This window comes from Cryptotermes secundus, unplaced genomic scaffold (assembly GCF_002891405.2).
Source record: "Cryptotermes secundus unplaced genomic scaffold, Csec_1.0 scaffold213, whole genome shotgun sequence".
Lineage (NCBI taxonomy): Eukaryota > Metazoa > Arthropoda > Insecta > Blattodea > Kalotermitidae > Cryptotermes > Cryptotermes secundus.
In genome coordinates, this window is record NW_019731264.1 from 434,856 (window position 1) to 458,467 (window position 23,612).

General features: G+C 43.9%; 2 protein-coding genes across 3 annotated transcripts in view; one reads left to right on the forward strand and one right to left on the reverse strand.

Moving 5' to 3' along the window:
• LOC111866750 (cyclin-dependent kinase 20) overlaps window positions 1-23,612 on the forward strand; it is a 113,626-nt gene that overhangs the window by 72,818 nt on the left and 17,196 nt on the right. The window lies entirely within an intron of this gene.
• LOC111866735 (beta-1,3-glucan-binding protein) overlaps window positions 1-23,612 on the reverse strand; it is a 42,870-nt gene that overhangs the window by 12,071 nt on the left and 7,187 nt on the right. The window contains exons 4-11 of the mRNA XM_033752385.1: window positions 23,270-23,406; window positions 21,849-22,015; window positions 20,483-20,734; window positions 19,517-19,659; window positions 17,511-17,627; window positions 15,794-15,892; window positions 12,252-12,285; window positions 3,069-3,301 (exon numbers count right to left, since the gene is read on the reverse strand). Coding sequence (XP_033608276.1) covers window positions 3,069-3,301; window positions 12,252-12,285; window positions 15,794-15,892; window positions 17,511-17,627; window positions 19,517-19,659; window positions 20,483-20,734; window positions 21,849-22,015; window positions 23,270-23,406 — 1,182 coding nt within the window. The remainder of the gene's footprint in view (window positions 1-3,068; window positions 3,302-12,251; window positions 12,286-15,793; window positions 15,893-17,510; window positions 17,628-19,516; window positions 19,660-20,482; window positions 20,735-21,848; window positions 22,016-23,269; window positions 23,407-23,612) is intronic.

The following is a 23,612-nucleotide window of genomic DNA, read 5'->3' on the forward strand; positions in this document are numbered from 1 at the left end:
AAAAAAACTTACCAATTCGGATTTCTTTTTTTTTATCCCACATCTGCAGCTACAGTGACGTAACCTATAATTTCCTCAGTGGGCGTCATAACACAATATTCAACGCTAGTGAGTGGCCGGCAGTGTCCATAGGGAACTGAGCGAAAACTGGTAGAGCTTTTCTTCGCGTCAGGAAATGTCACTGCGCACTTACGACTGTGTAAAAAATTGAACGCGTAAGGATGGCCTTAATAGACATTCTTCCGGCTTGGGAAGGCAAGCAACAGACTGGGTTCTTTTGAAAGTGTATTTCTTGGTTTCGTTTAAATTATGAAAGTTTAAAATGCTCAAAGTCGAAACCCCAATATGGAGACAGATTTTCTGTGTACGATGAATTAATGGTAATGAGCATGCCATATGATTAGTTGAACATAAAGAATATTTTCGAAGCCCGGTGATGATGATACTACTACTACTAATTATAATATTATGGCCTACAGACCCGTTGCTAGGCAACGACCTCGAAACAAGCAATCCCGGCTCTCAGTTTAATTAAAATATAATAGTTCCGTTACAATCGTTGCTTGATTAACATTTAAAACATTTAAAATATTGAAATAATTAAAGAAAATTAAGTTGGGCTATGCGTAAATTTGCTAACTTTTCACCTTAAAACGTCTGCACACGAGAAGACAACACCACACGCGGCTTGTGGGAACAACGGACAAGCAAAGGGCAAAATTGCAGACAAAACATAACAACGGGGTTGCATATGGTCAGGGGGAGCCTCTGCAGTATAACGGACGAAGTAGTATATATTGCTTAGACAAGTGGACGACGCCGTGTGTGAGGTGGAATTAGAATTTTATATATTAAAATGTTAACAGTTTTAATTGATTTTAAATGGAGTGAACTGTAACATGTGAGATTATAATGCATAACAGTTGCGTGCAATTGTTACCATTTTAATTGCGAAATGGTCAGTTACGCGCGTGTGGAATGGACAATACTCAGTGCAGTGTAGCAGTTTTGGCATAATGGGACACCTGAGGATGGCCGTTTGAGGCCGAAACATGTGTTAATAGCGAAAACAAATGTGAAAGAAGCAATAAATAGTTGCATTATTGGCGAAGATTGTATGTAGACAAGGTTGAATTAAAAAAGGGGTAATAAACAGTGTGTCTCAACCTGTGAGACGCGGTCCAATGGCGGGAACTGATCGTCAGTTATGTGGGACGTTACATTAAACCTTTCCTGCATTCTTGGAAGCTTATTCTGTTTTTAATTATTTCCGTTCAAAGAAATTCTGAACTCTTTTTAAGTAAGTTTACTCACTCTCAACATCCATTGAGATTTCTACATGACGTCTCAACATTTGTACGTAGGATTTCATGCATTAACTTCTTAACTGATCTCCCAGTCTTACACATTTCGAACCGTCTCCCACCAATGACACGCATATATATAGTAAACACTCTGCTTTATATAGTATACGACACTAGAATGATAAAGTTGTCTCTATCTTTAACTAATTAAGCACTACGCCATGAAGACGTATGGGGGAGTGGATGTATATATCCACATATCCTTGAGTCGGGATAGCGTAGCCGGTATAGCGACTGGCTACGGGCTGGACGACAGGGTGGTCGGAGTTCGAGGGCGGGTAGAGTCAAGAATTTTCTCTTCTCCACGTCGTCCAATCTGGCTGTGGGGCCCACCCAACCTCCTATCCAGTGGGCACCGGGGGTTTCTTTCCTTGGGGTTAAAGCGGCAGGGGCGTGAAGCTAACTACTCACCTCCAACTAGAGCCGAAGTCAAGAAAATATGGATCTGTACATTCATTTCCCATTGGACTGCATGGCATAGTGCTTAATTAGTTAAGCACAGGGACAACTTTACCTTGATCACAGCAATAGTTGGGAGTCAAGTGGTCAGCTTCACACCCCAGTCGTTTAACTCACGGGGAAGTGCCCCCGGTACCCACTGGATAAGAGGCTGGGCGTGCCCCAGAACCGGTCTGGACGACAGGAAGAGAAGAAAAATCTCTTGCCCCTGCCGGGACTCGAACTCCGACCCCTCGGTAGCACAGCATGTAGCCAGTCGCTATACCGACTGAGCTATCCCGGCCCCCACATATCACATACGCATATCAAAATATTCCCAGAATGCACTGCAATAAATAAATGTGACTTCCCTGTGGACTGCCCCAGTCACAGCCTTCTGGGGCCGTCTAAGCAAGACGCTCCATGACCTGCTGGGCCCCCACCCATTGCAAAAGAAGCAAACATTATATGGATACCCCAAAGTAGATACCACACCCCAACAACTTGCCAATTACTTAATAGTCCTAGCCAAGACCACTATATACAAGACATACCTAGCAACGAAGACCACCAGACTACCAACGCATATACCGCATAAGGCTGCAATTCCGACTGAATCTAGAAATGCACTACAGCATATGGCAAGATGGCGTCGCGACGTTCGAGAGCTACTGGCTGCACAAACACATACTTGGAAAGATTGAAGAGGGACGAATTATACTCAACAAGCAAATCTAACACTACTGTATACATCAACGGCACGTAAAATTCAATAAACAATTAAATGTATGTTATTTTATGTTAATCACCTCCATTTTCATGTTGTGCTGTAAGAATTATTGTCATTGTTAACTATATATTGTTAAATAAAAAAAAAATAAATGTGACTTCTCTCTGGCTTGGCTTACATATAAGTGGCGTTCGTGGAACGTGTAACGCTCAACAGTCCGTTGCTATGGCAATCCGAAATTACGTGATTTCTGAGCTTTCCCCTCGCCTTTTTGTATGTGTAGAAGAAGGCAAATGAAGAAATTTTAGAACGTTTACGTTTTTAAGAAATTCCGTTAATGGTTAATATAATACTAAAATGTACATAATTGTAAAAATACAATTAATGGAAACATGGAGTTTTAATTTTGCTTAAGTAGGACAAAGGTAGTTTTTTTTTCTTTTTTAACAAAAAATGAATGATGAAAATCAGCCCTGTTAAAGGCGTAAATGTACCTTGTTCTAGAACATGTTAACTCAAGTTTCACAGATACTCACGCCACCTCCTGTTGCGGTTTTCTCGTGGTTCCATGTCTGGAAATCGAAACTGTTGAACTCTTCATTAAATATCAGATCTCCGCTGCAGATCCGTGATGGCGCCTTGTGGCCACTCGCCGTCGTGATAGAGGCGATGCAATTTGCAGATGCGCGCGCAGCTGCGCACAGGAGGAGCAGCAGAACCAATTTCATGGCCTCCACGGTGTCAAATGTTGGCAGTACGGAGATATGTCCTATTTATTGCGGGAGAGGCGATGACTCAGGCAGGCTCTGTTCTTCACCCTCTACACAATTTTCATCAACAGATGTATCCTCTGTAACATCACGTGCACTGATTGAAATCATGAGTTTGCACTATCAAAATTTTGATTGATATTCCATAGAACCTGCTGAACACGCAATTAACTCTCTCGAGCAATGCCCTATTAAAGCAACTCTTCGGCTAGTCAGGAAATTCCCACCATTTTACAGAATCCGAAAGTTCATTGCCGTATTCACAACAGCCCGTCGCTAATCCCTATCCTGTGCCAGATGAATCCAGTCCGTTCTATTTCTTCGAAGTCATTTTTTAATATATTTATATATTTTTGGTATTTTAGCGGTATTTTCTTTGCAAGATTTCTTGCCAGAGTTTTATACGTATTTCTTTTTCTATCCCGTGCTTGCTACATGACCCGCCGATCTCACGGCCGTTGATTTGATCATCCTAATCATTCGGCGAGGGGTCCTTCCAGTACATTTTAATCATAATCAGTACCGGATATTTTTCTGGATAAGAATACCGCTATGTCAACCCTTTGAGGCACATGGTATCTATATGCACCTCCTGCTATAGGATTAGAAAAGTCTGCATTTTGCTCATGCTTTGTTTTCAGGTGCCATGTTAGGTGGGTCCTTGTCACCACGGCATGTCGCGTCCTCAGGTTGCGGATAGAGGAGACGGCCTTCAGATGTGTAGGGAAGCTGCGAATATATTGAATATGCAGCCGCGTTCCTCTAGCTTGGGGGTTGGGCGTGGGGCTAAACACTCCTCACCGTAAAAATAAAATATTGTAACAATATTTTGCCCGATGTGCTAGAAGACGTACCACTGGCAGTCAGAACACGAATGTGGCACATGCGTGATTGTGCTCCGGCATATTTTAGCCGTGTTGTGCTAGGCACCCTCAACAGACCCTATCGTAACCGCTGGATTAATGAACGAGGTCCCACTATGTGGCCTTCAAGCTCGCCTGATTTGAATCTTCTAGATTTCTGCCCATGAGGGCACTTGAAAACCCTTGTGTATTCATGTCGTGTTAACAAGGTGGATACACATTGCCAACGCACTGTGAAAGGCTGACAGTCTCTCCGTAACTATCCCAGGATCTTTGAACGGGTTTAACAATCCATAATAAGACATGCCCAGTCATGTGTTAAGTCTCGCGTAGAGCATTTTGAGCACTGCTTGGAAATTCTTCCTTTCAGCGCTGCAACTCGGAGAGGAAACACTTGAGGATCGAAGTTCGTATCAACTCGTTTTCTGGTTATGGTACTTGGAGCTCATCCCCAGAATTTACCCGCACGTTTTGGAATCGCTATGTATATGAACACCTTTTTAAAATTAAAATTTGAATCGCAGTATGCGCCAAAAGAATCAGTACTGAAACTCGGGCATCTCGAACGCGCATGTGCGTTTGTCGACGGGGCTTAGCTCCAGCCGCACGTGTTCCCATTAGTGAAAAGGAAGTTGTGTTGTGCAGTTGTTGTTGGAAATGGGTCTCTCGACAGAGGAAAAAGTATTCATAGTTGAGTATTATTTCCGCTTATACGGAAGTGGTCGCCAGACAACTCGCTTCCTTGGTTTTGAGCGGCCAGATGTTATCGTCCAGAAACCGCTACACAGTACACGTGTGACGGTATGTTGTGCCGTCTCAGCACACGGTACATTAGGCCCCTATTTCATTGAGGATGAGGAAGGCAATGCTCTTACCGTCACCCAAGAACGCTACAGGGACATGGTGATCGGACCATTTCTTCAGGATCTGAGAAGGTTCTGTCGTGCAAGGGGCCATCACATGAATAGACAGTGGTATCAACAGGACGTCTTTTCATTTCAGTACTGTAATTTTGACGCATACTGTATTTGTCTGTAATTACAAGCAGCACCATCTGTCGCACGTTATGACAATTGACAACAAAAATAACGGTATCTTCTAGCAGCCCAAACACGAAATGTAAATTTTCTCGAAAGAGATTTTACCTGTTTCGATTAAATTTGTATCGTCTGTGGAGGCAGTGGATCCAGTTAATAATTTGTAGGCCAAAACATCATAAAGATAATGGGATTAAAACAGGCCCGCGGCCTGGGCTCGGTCACAGAAAGGTACTTTTCTCAAAATGATCTTATGATGCTGATTATATTTCAATATTTTGTAGAATTCATATTCTTAAATAAAACTACATTGGTCATATTTCCCCCTAAATAACAGTCCACTCTCCAGAGGCTGTAGCAACTATTATCACGGACTAAAAATTAATTTATATTTAAAAGAGATAACCATTCTGAATTACTGATTTTAAAATAACTTAGTGGTGTGATGCATCAAGTTTATATGGGAAAATACGGGGGTGAGTCACTGGGATGAGGCCCTGAATTAGTAATTATAAAGCACGCTATAATCTACCGATTACAAAGAACCTTGGCCATTTTGTACCTTGTAAATGCTGGGTTCCCCCGCCTGGAGAAAAAGACCGACACGACGCTTCGTTTTCGCGAATATTGCAGCCAGCACAGCAGAAGAGAACGCAGGAGTCTGAGCCGTTGTCCCTAGGCAGAGCGAAACCAGTTTCAGCATCTTCCGTAACGCACTTATCTGCACATCTACCTCCGTAAGCATTTGCATCAGTAAATTATTGACTGATTTGTAAGTACTGATACGAAACCATCTCTGGGTAAATAATGTCTTTGCATCCATTCTTTAAGCCGACTTTCCAAAAGTAGTCTTATGTGATCTCCATGCTGTCTGTGTTTCCTTCCCTTCTGCTTTTGAATGCCTGAATCAATCTTCATGAAACTTGAAATTTGTATCATGGCACCTCCTTTGTACAGAAACAACCACAGGACCCATGAAGATCTACAAATGAACGCAGTGTTCAGTGAAATAAAAAAGTTGAATACCAAATACTTATGAACCGGGATAGCGCAGTCGGTATAGCGACTGGCCACGGGCTGGACTACCGAGGGATCGGTGTTCGAGTCTCGGTAGGGTCAAGAATTTTCTCCATATCGTCCAGACCGGCTCTGGGGTTCATCTAATCTCCTATCCAATGGGTAATGGGAGCTCTTCTCTCGAGTAAAGCGGCCGGGGCGTGAAGCTGACCACTCACATCCAACTAGTGCCGAGGTCAAGAAAATATGGATTTAAATATCCACTCCCCCATACGCCTTCATGGCGTAGTGTTTAATTATTTAAGCATAGGGACAACTTTAACTTTTTTACCAAATACTTAAGACGTTAGAAAACCACAGTAACGCACTAGCAGTGAACCAACTAGACAATAGCCAAAGTACACATAGACTGAAATCTTACACCGTCCTAACTCTACCAGAGAGAGCTGAGTAAACCCCCAACAAAAATAAAAAAGGAGTTTACGAGTTACGCCACTGGGCACAACTCATTCACGAGCCACTACTTATTGAACATATGCATTTATTGCAGATATAATATACATGTATGAAGAGAATATCGTGGCACCTCAGCCTATCTCAGCGGCGTACTTCATAAATCCCTCCCGTCAGTCTGTGTGTCTGTATGTGTATCCCTCCTTTCATTGCTAGGAAACGGTTCGGTAAACACGGCAACAATGGAAGAATTGTTGGATGTGTCATTTTCTATGAGTCCCGAGTCTTATCAAAGGAGTACAGTGTATCTCCCCTACCGTTGCTAGATAACGAGTCGGCAAAGACGTTCCCGCGCAGGCGTAGTTTTCTATGCGGTCCGTGTCGTATCAAGAGAACGTAGGCTATTGATTTCCCCCCCCCCTCCAGAAGTTCTCCTATCTTTATCTCGCTCCAGTCATCACTTCGTCTTCCCGTCTCTTCCATTCTGTGTTCATTTCTCTCCCTCCTACCTTTCTGTTTTTCTCCTTTTCTTATTTTTTTCACTCACTGGAATCTCGTTTGCCCACCCGTCCTCTCCATGGAGCAGTTCATGCCTCTGTAGACCTTGACCTTAACAGAACCAACCTTGAGAGTTCCGTTCATTGCTTCATAAACTCTCTCTCAAACGACCTTCATATATTCAGATTGTGGCCTTCTGAGTCGACATAGTACTCTTATAGGCGGACACTGACGTTTCGGAGGAACATGCTGCCTGCATCTCCACTACACCACGATCTAATCTATCACCGCCGTGATAACCTGAACTACGAAACATTTTGTTTCAGACCGATTGTTTTAGGAAAAGTATNCATGTATTTGAGACTGCGAGAAATGCTGTCCATTAAATTTATTTTTCTGAGAAACTGGGAGAAGACGCGCATTCCTCTCCTTGAGTGGCGCAGTGCGCCGGCCCAGCCAACGGACCGCTAGGTGTACACTAGTGTTGACTTGGTGCCTACCAAGCGGGTTGGCGTAAAGTTAAGATAAAGCTGTCCCTGCCATGAAGGCGTATGAGGGACTGGAGGTGTAACTCTACCGTTCTTGACCTCGGGAATAGACGGAGGGGAATTGTCAGCTTCACGCCCCTGGCGCTTTACCTGTTGGAAAAGAGCCGGTGCCCATAAGATATGAGTCTGGGGGCCGCACAGCCGGTCTGGACGCCGTGAAGTAGAGAAAAAATTCTTGCCTCTACCGGGAGTCGAACCTCGGTCATCCAGCCCGTAGCCCGCCCTTGTACCGAAGTGGGTTGGCGTAGCGGTTCAATTCTTGGCTGGAACACTGGCTACTCTACCACATTTTTCGTGGTTTTCCTCAGCCGCATCAGTCTACTGTCAGAATAGTACCGCCTCTTTTCAGGATCGTTTAAAATTCGTGAGTCATGTACAGTCATACCATTAGACTACGTACATGCTAGCTACTGATAGTGCAGTAAAGTAACTCGCAGGAAATAGATGAAACTTGGTTCCTCGCCCTCAGTGCAAAACATAGCTACGGGTGTTTGAGAACAGGAATTTTTTCGACCTGTGAGAGTGAAAGTGGGAAGAATGTGTTAATAAATTCATACGCACGGACTGCACAATTTGCTCTGCAGAGGTAAAGCTATCCCTGTACCAGGCCGTGAAGGCCCATAGGGGCGTGAGAGGTTGAGGCTCCCACATTATCTAGACCAGCCATGTCAAACTGAACTTGTACAGAGGGCCACCTCAGCCCTATAAATAATTGTCCAGGGCCGCACTTCAAAATAGAAATATACATTAGATTTTGATACAAGGAAATTTAATTCTATTTTTATTTAGGAATAATTTCAATATAATTACCTAAAGTCACATATCTTACAGTAGAAATAGCAAAACATTGAATTTCCTGCAGCCTGCTAATTTATGTCTGCGTGAGACTTCTTGTCTTCTGGTCAATTAGGTCAATTGAAAAATCCACCTCATCAGGATTCGAACCCGCGACCTTCCGGCTTGTAGCATAGTGCCTCAACCAACTATGCAACCGCGTACCCCCATAATTTATGCTGCGCACCAAAAATTACGTTAGTGAGGATAAGATGGGAGGGACATGTAACACGCACGAGGTAGATATGCACATACAGTTCTAGGCGCAAAGCCGGAAGGGAACAGATGAGTTGGGCTGCCGAGGCAGTGCTGAAGGTATAGGTTGTGAAAGATAGAGTGGATTGAACTGGCTCACGTGGGGTCCAGTGGAAGGCTTTTCCGGACACGATAATGAACCTGTGACATTTGTGGTTCTCATAGCAATAACTGATGTGGGATGTGACGCCGTGTAGTCAGAACGTACAGCCTAACGTCGGTACACTTTTACCAGACCACATGGCGTCATCCTGGACTCCCATAAAAGGCTGAACATTTTTTGGCCGGGTGGGGAAGGGCTGTATTCTACCTAGTTATGTTGTTTCTGCTAATGTTGACCAGTGGAGTCGAGTCATGATAGCGTCACCCGCGGCCGACTGGGACCCACCAACTGCGGAGACATGGGGTATCTCCCGCGGATAGCGCTCTGTTCCCACGAATCTTGCGGGACTTCACCGCGCGGAAATGATGCGGCTGATATGTTTACGACCGGAAATAGCAATTATTTTAGACAGAAGTGTTTCCGGCCCGTGTCACTCTATGGTTGTTAGGCATCGGCTTCCAACCGCAGAGATCTGGGTTCACATTTATAACAGTACGTGAGAGATTTTCTATGGCGAAACATTAGTGTCCGTTCCTCTCCCAGCATGTCAGTATCACAATGTAGGACGGCCTGGGTTCGATTCTTGGCAGGGACAAGAGATTCTTCTCTTCTTTACGACATCCGGACCAATTCTGGAGCCGAAACATCTCCTAGCCGGTGGATAATGGGTGCCGATCACGGTAGCCGAGCGGTCTAAGGCATGTACTGTTTGCGCTCGCTTAAACCGGGATCGTGGGTTCGAATCCCATTCAGGGCATGAATGTCTAGTTTGTGTGTGTGCGTTTTTCTGTGTTTGTGTACTGTGCCTTGCGACGAGCTGATCACCCGCCCAAGGAGTCCTACCGAATGTGTAAGATCTAGAAAAACCGAAGTGAACGGAGAAGTTCATGGAGGTAGGCCTAGGCCCACTGGGGCTGTAGTGCCAAGGAAAAAAAAATGGATAATGGGGACTCCTTCTCCGGGATTAAAGCGGCCGGTACGTGAAGCTTCATCAAGTGCCGCAATGGAGTTATACCTTCACCCCCCCCCATACGTCTCCATGGCGCAGTGCTTAATTAATTAAGCTCAGGGATAATATTACCTTACATGTAATTAAAATTGGACTGTATGAATCCAACTAACCTACCTCAACACTTGCGCATTGCTTTAATGGCCCTTGCTACCATACATACTGGTAAGACTGCGGAGTGAATTTCTTAATATCTGTGTGTGCTGTAGGAAACAGGAAACTGACATGAAAATTATATTTTCGGGTGCGTTCGTATCAGTGCTCTGGCAGCCATGACACAGCAAAATGTGATCTTCAGTCCTGCTGGATTAGAAACCAAGAATGGCTGTTTTGGCGAGGGCAAGCAGCAATTTACCTGACCGACCCACCGACCTGCGGCCATCATATCCGCCCAATCGTTCATATAAAACAGTTCGAGAATCGTGGACGGATTTTCATTAAAGGTGGTATTTCAGAACTTCGCGAATTGGGCATTATCCAGAAGATTGTATTCTTCCTTTCAAAACTTTTTTTTTAATTCTGCTTAGCTGCAGATAAAATATTAAAATGGATCTTAGGGAAATGCGAAGTAAGTTCTGTTGATAGAACAGGTTCAGCAAATAGATCGTTTACGCAACGTTGTTATGATGGTGAGTTCCATGACAAGAAATATTTTTCCCTCAGTGAATATCTAATTGTCGATCGCGGTGGTCGCGTGGTCTAAGGCATGAACTGTCTTCGCTCGCTCGAACGCTGGGATCGTGGGTTCCAGTCTCACTCAAGGCATGGATGTCTGTGTGTGCGTTTATCCTGTGTTTGTGTTGTCTTATGTTTAGGTAGCGGCCTTGCGACGGGCTGATCACTCGTCCAAGGAGTCCTACCGTCTGTGTAAAAAAAGATTACGAAACTGAAGACAAGGGCAGAGCCCAGCGTAAGGCTGTAGATCCATTGATGAATTAATGAAAATCTAATTAAATTGGTTCATCAAGTTGATGGATTCATATCCCTCCGACAATCTGCATTTCAAAGCAAGGCGAAGTCCCTGTAGTAAAGGTCGAACCCGGACTGTACAGCCACACAGTCGGTTCAGTTGTGAAGCAACGTAAAACGGTACATGTGTAGGGTCAGTACGTCCACTCTGCGTTAAACATTTGCATGAGCAGTTGCAACTATATGCACTCTCTGTTTCTGCTTTCAAAATCTGCTCTCGATAACTGACTTTTCCCCGGGCTGTACTGATGTGTGCTCCATATGGTTCTCACAATAAACAGCGACTGTTTCCTTAAACAGCTTTAACCGGTTGGGCTCTGTAGCGGAGACGTAATGTGTTTCCTGTGAGGTACGGACTGAATCTTTATATATTATTTGTGTTTCGTATGGTTCCCACAACTCCGTGTGAATGCGGGTTCGAAAGCCTCCACCGTAGCCCTGCGAGTCGTAGGAGGCGACGAGAATGGAGGTATGACTGGACAACCCTGTTCCTAAGGGATATAAATATGGGAACAAGAACTCCCCTCCAGGTTGGGGAGTCTCGAATCTGAGACAATAAAATGTGGTCATGAGTCCCGCTGGACTTGGACCCGAGAGCGACTGCACTGGCGAGGGCCAGCAGTAATTGTAACCAACAGACCCATCCTCTCGTTAGACAAAATGTTACATAAGGACTATAACCGAAAGTGTTCAGTAGAAGAAAATCTGATCTTGGGTCTGAAGGGGTTTGTCGCCACCAAGACAAACTGTTTGGCGGTAAACCGCCTGTCTTCAATTAACTCTGACTCTGGTTCTCACAATAAACAGCAATTTTTCCCGTAGCAGAGAATTGATATGTCTCATGTGAGATGCAAATTGAATTGTTTTATATGATTTAGAAGAAATTCGGTTTTTAAAGGGTTAATTAATTGTCCAAATTGATAAATTATTTTGTCGAGGTGGAGTTTGAGGATAGGCTATGCTAAATAATGCTAAATCATGGCAACGAACATTCGGAAATTCGTTGTGCTTAGCAGACTCAAGGTCGAATTTTCAGTTGTGGGGTCCAGGGACGGTCAAAATTGGAGGTTTCTCTCAGTAACAAAGAATTAGGTTATGACAATTATTTGTTACAAGAAATGGAAATTCGAGCCAACTTTTCGTGATTTTAGGAAAGCAAATGTTTACATAAGATCTGTGTATTTTATTTCTGTCTTGTGGAATTCCCGGGGTGACGAACCCTATCCGTCCCTGAGCAGGGTGCACTTTATCATTTTCTGAACCAAAATGTTACGTTCCCAATCAGTTCAAATATTGCTGTATCAGACAAGGAGCTTTAAAACACGTTGAAATTAATTTGTTAGCTTACTCTTTTCATACTCACTTCCAGCGGTGCCCAGAACAACACTTCGTCTTCTCTAAAAGGCAAAGCAAAAACTGGTGGATTTGAGTTTTGTGTCACCTGGTAACAAAACGACGATAGAACGCCCGGCGACAAGCAACGTTAATTCCTGTAAAAACTGCAAAAAATTGCAGTTCCTGGGAAACAGCTGAACTGTGAAGCTTTATCTGTATAATACGTCATTCTGCTGACAGGTTACTTCCTTCTAATTTACAAAGCCATTCGACTCGACCTGACGTCGGAATGCAGAGGCAATAATGAAACCGGGCTGACCTAGCGCCTGCCTCAGTTTCGCGGATCGTAGTCTTTCTGTGACTTTAAAATCCTTTCTTTTTTTTTTTTTTGTAATTGTTGGTATAACTACCTACATGCAGCTAAGCCCTTCTTGAGAAGCCCCCAAGAACTTCCCAGCATTTTATGGAACCTGAAGTTTTATTATCATCTTCACAGGTGCCCTCCACGCTACCGCGTGCACCCCTCAGTCTGTGTTCCTCCCTTAATGTCAGTGACCAAGTTTCACGCCCATACAGAACCACAGGCAAAATTATAGTTCTGTATATTCTAATTACGATAATAGACGAGAAGATAAAAGGTTCTGGACTGAATGGTAGCAAGCATTACCTGAATGTAATCTCTTAATTTTTTTATATCGGTAAATAAAGAAATAATAATTAATGGATCTGAACATTGTACAGAACTACAGCAGCTACAGCGAAGCAAAGTGAAAACCCACCAATAGTCATGTAGCTTACATGGCACGTGTATGTTTTTGTAATGTCCTCTCTGGAGCTTTTATACTTTCGTGCCTCTCCCCTCGGGTGTTTCTTAAAATGAAGTAAGCTGAAATAACGAAATTGCTCACTCCTTATAATAAACTATTTTACGGCTTTGGCTACTATACGTGTGTGGACAAGGCTGGGAATTTGCAAGATGGGGCACACGGCACTTCCCTTACAATTACCCTATGTAGCAGTAGATGGAACCGCCATCAACAGCCGAAGAAGAGGCATGGCGAAAGCCGCATTGTGTCCACTTGCATCTTCTTTATATTCATTCCTCTGACAAGCGACTTTGGTGAGTACGTGTCACGTGAAACTGTGCAGTTCGTAACCGACGTCTGCGTCCAGATGTTTCACTGAAAGCCACAAATCGCGAGCTGCATTTTGGCGCTGATGTTTATTAGGTGCGTGTGTCCGCGCAAAGATGACGGACGCTTGTGAAAACGAAACACAGGTGCCCTCCAGCGCGTGGGAAGATACCATATAGGAACTAAGTATTACTTTAGCGAGTTAATAATAACAATAATAGTGACATTTCATTTGCTATATGCTGTGTCCAAGAGTCAAGATATCTCAGACGGTATAGGGACGGGGTGAAAGGCTGGGGTTCGATTCGCGGCAGGGGTAAGATTTGTCTCTTCTCCTTAGCTTCCAGACCGGCCCTGGGAGGTCGCCTGGCCTCCTAGTCAATGGGCATAGGGGGCGATTTCCTCAGGAGCAAGGCGGTCGGGCCATGAAGCTGACCACTCATCTCTACCTACTGCTGAGGTCAAGAATGGTGGAACTGTACCTCCACTCCCCCACATGACTTCATGGCGTAGTACTTAATTAATTAAGCTCAGGGACAACTTTACATTTACTGGTTACGCCCCGTCACTGCAATCGGAAAGGACCGTGCTCCCTATTCAGAGTTGCTTTGATCTGTTTAGAAGCTACATGACAGTCACGGCACGCAGAGATGCATGTGGTGTAACGTGTACAGGTCTATACAAGGGCAGTAAGTGTCTGTTCATCAAATTGACTATGCAGCGCTGTGTTCGCCTGCAAGAAGAGGCATCTTCCGCATGTAGCTGGGACAACGACCGGTCACAGTGGCCGCGCGGTCTGAGGCATGAACTGTCTTCACTCTCTTGAACGCTGGAATCGTGGGTTCGAACCCCACTCAAACCATTGATGTCTGTGTTTTGGTTGTCCTGTGTGTGTGTAGGTAGCGGCCTTGCGATGGACTGATCCCCCGTCCAAGGTGTCCACAGAAAACATGGAATTTCCTAACTAAATAGCTGAATGTTAGTCTCTCAAAAAGGTTCACATTGGTGAAAGCTGGGTTTGGTCCTGTGTAAACCCATAAAAGTTATCACTACTTTTGAGAACATGTTAATGAGGGATAACAGAAAAACCATTAAAGGAAATTGAAATGCTTGGCAAAGAGAAAGTAGGATAATAGTTTCATGCTAACTCCATAAAATGCCATCCACAATAATGCCCTTGCACATTCTTCTTGTTCTGTCATCAAACTCTCACTTGTTTCTTACAGACTCATGAGGAAGGAAGCCCCATCCAAGGCTTTGGTGAAGCCCCCAGCCCCAGAGTGGGAGGTGAGGTTCAGCTTGTTGGCCAAGGTCATTCTCTCTCATTGCTTGATTATGATTATTACATCATCAAAGAGAACTGTTAACAATGATGGGGTGTAGTTGGTAATCCTAAGGTCAAGGATTCATAAACGTCCATATTGCAAATGTCATGTGGTTACATTTATGTCTTGTCATGTCTCTTTAATGTTAGAGAGAGAGACAGATATAGAGGCAGCGTCAAACAGATGCTAGGTTTTTATTATGAGTTGTTTGTGCCTGGACTATATAGCATAAAATGATTTTCTGACAGAGAATACAAGCCCAGGGTTTTATTGCTACACCAGTAATGAACACCAGTAAGCAAGAACATGTCCAAGGACAGCATGTTACATTAAGACGTCGGTTGAGAATGTGGTGTTTTGAATATGAGGCTCTCACAAAGCGGCAGAGTACAACGTGGTTGAGCCCAAAGAAGCCGAAACAAAAGAAAGTGCGCATGCCAAAGGGTAGTAAAGACACTGCTAACCGTTTTCTTAGATTCCAGAGGAATCATTCAGAAGGAATTTCTGCCAGAAGGTCAAACAATGAATTTTGGTTGGTCAAACAATGAATTTTGGTTATTATCTCGGAGTCCTCAACCGTTTGTGGTCGAGAATTCTTCGAATTTGACCTGAATATCGAGATGGAGAATTTGGTTGGCTCCTCCATGATAATGCCCCACCCCACAAATCGAAGATGGTGCACGATTTTTTGGCCAGAAAAGGGATCAGAGTCCTTGACTTGATATTTATTTATTTATTTTACTAGTCAACACATATACTTTTGATTATTTTAGTGCAAATATCAATCTCTACATTGTGCTGTGTCAAGAATTGGCATTTTAGCTGTTGACTTGGCATACAAATAATGAAGAACTGAATAACAATAATTATAATAATTGTTACTGCTATTGTTGTCGTTGTTATCGTTGTTTTGTTCACCTTACAGCTGTTGACTCAGCACAAGAATAATACAAGATTGAACTGAATTACGTGTGGTGTAAGGGAGTTGTTCTTCTCAGTTCACGCTGAATGAACTTCTGATGCTTCAGCCCAGCCAGTTCATGGCAAGTCACCACAGTACTGACAGAGTTTTGTGTCACCTTGTTCACTGTAACATTCTCCTGACTGCCCTACAGAGCCCACACTTTGACGTAGTCCACTTGGAGGTCTGAGTTGCCACTTGACCAGCTTTGTCTCCAGTTTTCCTTGTCCCGCCAGAACTGAAGCATAGCCTGTGGGCAGACATATAATTATAGTGTGTGGATATCTGATACAGGTTGCAACGGTAACAAGTGGATTATCTTTATTGTCTGCATCCTGTAACACTTTCTGTTCAGTAGTTGCATTAATTGAGGGATTCAGGTGTAAGTAAGTGATACTTTACAAAATAATGACCTGTTATATCTTGTGGAAAATATCTTGATGCTGGAGCACATGAGGAAGAGCTACCCGTGAGATAATTATTTGAATTTCGCAATTTATTTTCAGTGAACTTATATGAGGCCCCCTATAAATTATAAACTTGTCAATGTTTCCCACGCCCAGAAGAAGTTGTTAGTGAAACTCATTCTTGAGACTTGACAACAATATTCAGTTCTAAATGGTTCTGAAAATGGTGTATTGCACTTGGAATAGCTGAGTTTCTGGACTTGTCCCTCATCTAGTATTCTGAAAGAAAGTTGTGGAAACTGGGCGAAATCATGCAGAAGCTCAAATTGAGTTGCATCCATTTGAAAGATCGCAGATTGAGACTAGCTCCTTCTAACAGACAGAACTGAACAGATGCCTCCCCACCTTTCCAAGTGAGGATGGAAGCATCCCGTTTTTGGGTGTCATGTTCTCTTTACATATTAGATTATGGGCAAAGACCACGAAGTCGGTAATCCCAAGCATCTTGAAAATACGTTGCATATGGTGTCAGTAAGAAAGCAGAACAATTATGAAGGCATTTGAAAATTAATGATGAAGGAGTTATTTGGATTTAAGCGGGATGAAGTTACAGGGGAACATATTGAAAACTTCTTAATTCATAACGATTATAAAATATTTTATGGTATTTTTTTTTTGTGTATTATTTAATGACATCAGTATCTCAAACAATATAATGTGGCATGTAGACCTGTTGCTAGACAACGACCACGAAGTAACCAACTATACAACAACCGTTGCTAAGTAATGGCCCATAAATAGAAACAGAGGAATTATATTTTCTGTGCGTTCTGTGCCGATGGCTGCGCACGCAGAAATGTTAATGCCACTGTTAAGAAACAGTTGCACCGCACTGGAAGAACGGTGTTTTCTACGCAATCTATGCCCAGATATTACTCTTATAGGCAGGACAGTTAGCGAGGAGTTAGTCAGTCAGTGAGTGCAGTGGAGTGGAGTTAGTGAATGAGTGAGTGAGTTAGAGACCACTGTGGTAGTCGTTCTGAGCTGTTGCTATGAGAAGCTGGTAGCTGAGGCCGTGGAAAGTTTGAGAACCCAGAGGAAGGAGAACATCCGCCATTGGAAGCTGCTACCGAGCAACAGCAGTGAAGACACGACTGTGGACACTAGTGTGTATATGGCAGCGAAGTGTAAAATGTAGTTACGTGCAGTATCAAAGAGTCAAATAAATCCAGTCATCAATTCAAAACCTGTCTCTAGTCATTAATCATGTGACAATATAATGATGAAGGTCAGGATGATTGGGGAATAATGAACAGGAAGGGAGTTTAATGGAAGTGGTTGTGGTCTAATTGAGGTTCTGTTCTGGAATTTTCCTGGAACAATGAGGAATACCACGAACTACTGTTTTAGACAAACAGTTTGGTATATAAGCTATTCATGAGCTGAGGGCAGACAACTTACCTTGGGGCTAGTGTTCTTCCATGGTTTAGGGTGCAGGCCTCCTTGCTGCAAGCCAGTAGTACAGTTGTCAGGAAAGTCCTGAATCCCACCAACTCCAAGGCCAAGGCTGAGGTAGAACTGAAGGTAAAAGGAAATTAGCATCAAACTGAACAGTACTATCTTCTTCGATGTGATAACATTGTCTGGTATAATTTGTATCTTCTTTTCTTAGGAATGCACCACCTCCATCTTTAGGTTTGAAGAGTAAGCTGGACAAACAAGCCATGTTGTTCTTCTTGCTTGGCTAACTCTTCAACTTTCAAGTTAGTTGGTAACGTTCTTCCAGAGTATATGAAGTCATAGTGAGGGGTGGAGTCCAGTTAGGCCCACTCAGCACGGCGGCCACTGATTGTCCTATTGTACCTGCCCCAGGTGATTATGATGATGGAGAATTTGGTTGAATGTAGATTGGCAGGGGAAAACGAAGGACTCGGAGAAAACCTACCCCAGCGCCACTTTGTCCACCACGAATCCCACTCGACCAGACCCGGGCCGCAGTGGGAAGCCAGTGACTAACCTTTTGAGCTATGGTGCGGCCCTAGAATTACTCATACACCCTTACTTTGTATTCTTCCCACAGTGAAAGAGACCTAGTTTCCCAGTCATACAAAGCAGTTGACAAAATAAATACAAAAATAATGAGATGGGTGTGAAAAGTTTAAGATGTATTGAGGTGAAAAGGAGACAGAATCGAATTAGAAATGAAATTCTTAGCGGAGTAAGTGGACAAAGAATTTGTTTACAAAATCTGGAGAGAGAAGATTATAATTGTAAACCATGTAAAAAGAATGGGATGAAACAAGAACTCCTTGAAGAGCATTAACTGCTAAAGAAAGAGACTCCAATCAGGTATTCTGAGACAGTAAGAAGGGAGGAGAGAGGTGGCATTAGATTTAAAAGTGATAACTGTGAGACGAGAGGATGTTTCTTCCACTGACTATTCTAAAACAGAAATTACATTAGAAGGGGCAGAGGAAGGCCTTGTAAGGTCATGCCATAGCTCAGGCATTCAGTCGCCAGCTTCTCTATGCAGAGGTCCAGGTTCAATCCCAGGAGAGTCCATTTGGAATTTGTGATAGAGTGTCAATTGGGCAGGTTTCGCTACAAGTTCTTTGGGCATTCAGTCCAGCAATGCCCCATTCTCTCATCAGTCATTTGGGGCTATTACAATAGGCTTAACTGCAGCTGCAGGAGCAATGGATTCAGTCTCACCCCACCGTAACAATAAGGCACTCTAATTACAGAAAATAGAATAACTAGGTAACATCCTAATGTATGACTTTAGTTTTTGGAAATAAACGATATAAAATTTTTGTTTTCCAAAGTTTTGACAAATACTGTAATTATCATCTTCAGAGTTACTTGTAATGTCTTTACCAGGTTTAGGAAGCCCTTATATAGACCTGGTAGTGGGAGCTGGAGCTGTGATTTGAGAAACCAAAGAGACAGGTACTGTCACAGAAGGACAGACATGTGGCTTTTCAATCAAAAGTGATTGAAAGATTCTTTGTTTGAGACCTGGTGGTCATGAAGAGAGGTGACGAAAGATGTTCTTGCAACCCTGAGATGACAGAAGCGTTTTTCATCACCTCTTCCCTGTTATTCAACCATGCGCCCTTACCACATTTCCGAAAGTACACTGCTCTTCAGGTTGTGCAGTCATGGCTCCAACCCTCTCAACTCACTGCCCAATGCCAAATTTACACAGTGGCTTCCAGAACAACCCCATCCCAAACAAATGCGTTGTTTGCTGAAACACTGAATTACATGTACATTCTACAAGGCCAATTCCAAAAGGCTGAATGTATGCATTGAACTCCAGGTGTGAAAATCTAATGACAAGATAAGATTTTGATCATCATCTTTAAGGAAGAGTAAGAGAGGTCACCAGAGAATAGTTCCATGGAAGAGCGTGATTACGTGCTGAAAAGGAGGCATTTGAATGGATGCACATTTGTTCAATTTACCTCTTTATCAAAGGGTGCCAGTTTAGTACCCTGTCCCCAGGGGATATCGTGGCTTCCTGTGAACGTGGGTAAATTCCTGTATCCTCCTGGAGGAGGGCTCAGAACACCGAGTGTTTGTCCATCCACTTTGAAAGTCATGTCATCTGCAAACAAACAGCACAAAAAAAAAAACGACTTTGGGTGCGTGTTATCGCATCAGTAGTACTCTGAATGTGAGGTCCTTACAGTGGTGACTCAGTCAGTTAGATGTTGGCTTCCCAACAGAGCGGTTCGATCCCAGGTCAAGTCATGTGGGATATGTGGTGAACAAAGTGGCACCTAAGCAGTTTTTTCCTGACTATTTCGGTTTCCCTGCACATTCTCATTCCACCAAATTCGCAGCTACTCTCCATACCTGGAGGGCTTCTCCTCCATCCGCAACCTGAGGACGCGCCATGCCGTGGTGACAAGGGACCCACCTAACATCCGCAACCTCAGGACGCGCCATGCCGTGGTGACAAGGGACCCACCTAACATCCGCAACCTGAGGACGCGCCATGCCGTGGTGACAAGGGACCCACCTAACATCCGCAACCTGAGGACGCGCCATGCCGTGGTGACAAGGGACCCACCTAACATGTCAGATGAAGTTACCTCAGTGATTGAATAAGCACCACAACATGAAGGAATGTGGGTGAATGGGTGTATAGCTCAATGCATTTTAACCTCGGCACTAGATGGAAGTGAGTGCTCAGCTTCATGCTTCTGCTGCTTTATCCCAGGGATATAACCCCCTGGGGGCTGAGTGGGTTCCAAAGCCTGTCCATGCACAGCGATAATAAAAATCTTTGCCCTCACCAGGAAAGAAATCCCACTTCCCCATTTGTACGACTGGACTAACCTTATTCCCACTTAACAGCAGAACAAAGCCTGAAACATTTCCTGGTCGCCATCTGCCCCCCCTCCCCAACACCACCCCTCACATACCTGGTGTCCAGGTCAGACTGTACACGTGGAAATTTTCGCACCAGCCAGATCTTCCTTCCCAATTCTTCATTTCATGGCGTACTTTCTGATCCATGCCCAACGTGCAGCCTGCTTCCAGGCGGCGCTCACCAATGTGACTTTGCTTCTGGTCGTTCAGAAACAGCTCCCTGTTACCTCTTGCCATTGCGAGCCGTATCCTTCCAGACAGATACTCTCTCCCATACCAGTTGTCTTTTGGCTCCAGCCATAGTTCTGTAACAGATAGAGTTGTCCCTATGCATAATTAAGGACCACGCCATGAAGGCCTATTTGGGTTTGAGTTCAGGCAGAGGTAAAGTCCTGGGTCCCATGCAGCCTTCCATCCGATTGCTGTTAAGAGCCGATGGCAAAGAGACCAGGGCATGAAGCTGACCTCTCACAGCCTTCTTAGCAATATGTTGAACTGCATCTCCCCTCCACCATATGTCTTCACGGTGTTGTGCTTAATTAAGCAAGCATGTGGAAAATTTCAATTTAGTTTTTCATTCTTAAGGTAACGCTTTACAAACTCCATTTTTCTGTGTGCGTGTGATTATTATTATTATTATTATTATTATTATTATTATTATTATTATTATTAGAGGGGGCGGGTTTCCCCATGCACTTAGACCAGTTATTGGTCCATTGTGCGTCCCCCTTTAATTTCTACTNTCTTTTACGTGCCGTAAATCTACGACACGGGACCCACGGCTTAAAGTCCCTCCCGGAGGACTTGTTCCCTGAATTTTTCCGCCCTTAAAAATTCCACGACCTGAGGTCATGAGGTGGGAACATTACCCCTAGACTACGGAGGCCGCTTTGCGTGTGATCTTTGTTCGTATTTGTTATTTGTCCGACATAGACCTAGTTATTGATTTTAAACGTTTCTGAATATTTGTAAATTAAGGTAAAGTTGTCTATGTCCTTAGCTAATTACGCACTTCGTCGTGAAGATGTACGGGGGACTGGATGTATAGATCCACATTTTCTTGACCTCGGCGTTAGTTGGAGAGAGTGGTCAGCTTTACGCCCCGGCCGTTGTTACCCACTGGATAGGATACTGGGTGCGCACCAGAGTCGGTCTGGACGACGTGGAGAAAATTCTCGACCCTACGTAAAAGTGTGAGCACGGAAGTAGAGGACATTGTTGAAATCCGTCATCAGGCAACATCTGCTGAAGACAGCAAACTGAGAAGACTCTTGTGTGTGTTGTGCTTGCAGCGATCTTTGGAGTGTGTAACTCATTGACACTGTCGTAGTTATTTGTAGTTAATGTTCAGTATTAATTGGCTGGTGGTCTGACCCTTTATCTCACACACACACGGCATGTCCAACTTATATTCAGTACCTGGGAATAGCCAGTCGCCTGCTGGGAGCTTCGCCCTGACTTCCACTTGGCCGTAGCAGAAGCTGAAATGCTGACGTGTCCGAACTCGGGCGGAGAACACAGGTGGGAGGATGTCCCAGCCCTGGGCTTGCTTGGAGCACTCCACAGAGCCTGCGATGCCGGTACACCTGTCACGTCAATTCACTCTGATCAACATAATCTTGTCTGAGATTGGAGGTTCTCGCGACAGTGACTATGAAGATTACTGATGCCGTGTAGTCTGGTACACATTTACCGACGTTTCGGAGGAACGAAATGCCTCATTTTCAAGGTCGAAGAGTACGTCAAGCAAGCAGAACACTCTACATTCTGTTTACTTGGCTTACTCTTCAACCAGGAAGATGGAGGCAGTAAGTTCTTCCGAAACGTCTGTAAACTTTTAGCACGCTACACAGCGCCGTGTCTCGAAGGATATATTCTGAAGTTTCTGCGCCCCACCCTGTATTATCCCCCTCTCTTCCAAGTAGACTCACATTCAAACAGTTACAAACTAAGCATTAATATATAGAATTTGAGATATCTTTTTCAGTCGTGGCTATGAGTTATGTCTTCTGCGATGTGGCATCCAGTGGTGTGGTACAACTTCACAAGTTTCGGAGAAACATATCACCTCCATCTTCAGGGTCAAGAGTAGGTCAAGTAAGCAGCCAAAGGTCAGCTTCCTTTTTTTCTTGTTGCTTTCTAGCCTTACTCTTTGACCCTGTAGGTGGAGACGGCATGTTAATCTGAAACGCCTGCGAACTTGTGCCGGACTACACAGCGTCACATCTCAGAAGACAGCACTTTCGTTACAGGAACGTTATGATATGAATTGCAGAACGAAGGTTTATATGTCAGTAAATATTTTTCGTTAACTGACAAGTAAACTGTTGAACCAGTTAACCAACTAACTACGTGAAGCAATGTATTTATTGAAAGTTTATAGTTTCTCAGCCAATCAATCAACTTCCTGAATTTCGTGGGACATGATAGTTGCACATTGTCGAAAATAGCGCACCGCTGGGCCCTCTACTGATCCAATTCGATGTAGTTCACAACTTCGAATTGTATTTATTTCAGATGCCCTTTTAATATTGTAGCGTATAGACCCGTTGCTATGCAAATACCAAGAAACATACAAGGAGACAACAGCCGTTGCTAGGCAGCAGTCAGCGCGCCAATCGAATGAGTAGCGATCACGTGGGAACCGCAACAGCAAACTAGCAACAATGAAGGATTGTTGGAGGCGGTATTTCCTGCGTGGTCCGTTCATATGCCACGAATAACACACAGACATGACATTGGGCTGAAAAATTGGGCTGTATTCTAAAAATGGTCTCCGACTAAGCAGACTTACAGAATGAGTGCCGTAACTATGGCAGCAGAGACATCTGTTCGCTTACCGAGGCAAGTCGAGCTTTCCGTGCGTGATGAAATCTTCATCACGTGTTTCTGACACGAGAGTTGGAGCGATGTGCAGAACTCCATCGCTTACGTAACTGTTGCCCCTCTCTGACGTGTAAGCGACGAATTCAAAATCCTGAAAGCAATCATTAACCCTCTTAAGCATGGGATTCTCCTGAATAAGAACTAAAAACTTACTTCCTACCTCACAGAAAGCACACTGCATCTACATTACAACAGCCAAACAGTTTAGTGTAAACGGCTGCTATATTACCATTTTTCTACATTTTAATCTTTTCATTAAATCCAAGGGGAGGAATGAATGTATAATACCCCCCCCCC